The sequence below is a fragment of the Gossypium hirsutum genome, chromosome D03 (genome assembly GCF_007990345.1).
Source record: "Gossypium hirsutum isolate 1008001.06 chromosome D03, Gossypium_hirsutum_v2.1, whole genome shotgun sequence".
Classification (NCBI taxonomy): domain Eukaryota; kingdom Viridiplantae; phylum Streptophyta; class Magnoliopsida; order Malvales; family Malvaceae; genus Gossypium; species Gossypium hirsutum.
This window is the reverse complement of record NC_053439.1, coordinates 47,709,166-47,710,576: the sequence shown is the minus strand read 5'-3', so window position 1 is coordinate 47,710,576 and position 1,411 is coordinate 47,709,166. Positions and strand designations below refer to the sequence as shown.

The 1,411-nt window shown below is 35.7% G+C and overlaps 1 protein-coding gene across 1 annotated transcript; it reads left to right on the top strand.

Moving 5' to 3' along the window:
• Positions 1-380: 380 nt before the first annotated feature.
• Positions 381-772, top strand: LOC107950265 (uncharacterized). The gene is made up of 2 exons (XM_016885075.2): positions 381-615; positions 726-772. The coding sequence occupies exons 1-2, from the start codon at positions 492-494 to the stop codon at positions 770-772; spliced, it is 171 nt and encodes a 56-aa protein (XP_016740564.1). The 5' UTR covers positions 381-491.
• The last annotated feature ends 639 nt before the right edge of the window (positions 773-1,411 follow it).

Below are 1,411 nucleotides of genomic sequence, written 5' to 3'. Positions count from 1 at the left end.
GGGAAAAAGAGCTTTCGATTGGCACAAACAGTGCGAACAAAGAAAGTCATATGACATTGATTTTAACAGCCCATTGGCTTAAATGAAAACTTTTGAATAATTTAGTGACCAAATGATAACCTTTTTAGTTAAATGACCACAATGAGAACTTACTTATAATTTAATGACTAATAGTGTAATTTACCCTCTATTTTCCTACTCAAAGCACACCTTATTAGTTGAATTCAAGGACCCATTAACGAGACAGACTTGATCCAGTGTGACTAAGCCTATCGGACACTAAATCCCATAGGACCCAAACCCAAGCATCTAATCCTTCGATAGGCCTGATCTCAACAGACCTTCTGATCATCCAACGGCCATGATAAAGCCATAAACTTAATATCCTTAGAAGAAAATACCATCTCCGCCTTCAAGACCTTGTTTATATCTACCAAAGTAAAAACTCCAAACAGCAAAGAATCAGAATAAAAAAAAAAAGCCAAAGGAAGATGAAGAGGTGGTTCGATCCATGGCCCGTGTTCTTCAAGAGAGAGTTCAATCGCACTTGGCCTTTCCTCGTTGGTTTCGCCGTCACCGGGACCATCATCACAAAGTTCTCCCTTGGTCTAACCGGTAACACATTTATTTATTTTTTTAAAAACTTCCGATTCATGATGTACGTATTTTCATACATCAGTAGATATGGAAATATACCGATCGACATTTGTTATTATTTTTTGCAGAGGAAGATGCTAAGAACTCTCCCTTTGCTCAGAAGCACAAGAGGTAATCAAACCCTAATTCCCGATTTATTATTTTTCATTTTTTTGTTAAATTGGATAGAACTGAACCAATGATTAAAGGCTTTGTGTGGTCCCTTTACATAGATTTTAGGGATATGTTATTATTTTGGGACAGATCTGAGAATGGTGTTTACACTTTGAAGAGCTAATAGTTCCCCCCCCCTTCCCCCCTGTTAATTGGAATAATTTCCATTTCGAATGTAGCAATGTTTCAAAATTGTAGAAGCTACTGGGTTGTGTTCGATTTTGATGCACGAAACATTGAAAAATTGAAGTCTGTCTTTGTTTGTGATGCTTTTGATGTTTGAAAATGGAAACATTTTTTTTTTCATTGTCTAAGCAAAACTGTATTTAAAAAAAGCACAATGAACTGTAAGAGTTTAATTCAATTGACTTGTGGGATACGTGTCAATCCTGAGTTAGGCATGATAGCATGGCATTTTCGTCTGTTTGAATGCTGGTTTGAGAAGAGAATCAAAATGGTTGGAGAGAAATAAAACAAAGCAAAATGAAGTAAATTTGATCTGAGAGGACACTGATTATCAGTAGAAAAAAAAAAGACAAGTTACAATCATGAGGCAATTGATTATTTTTTATCAAGGGACTGAGTGGTATGCTTTGAAAAT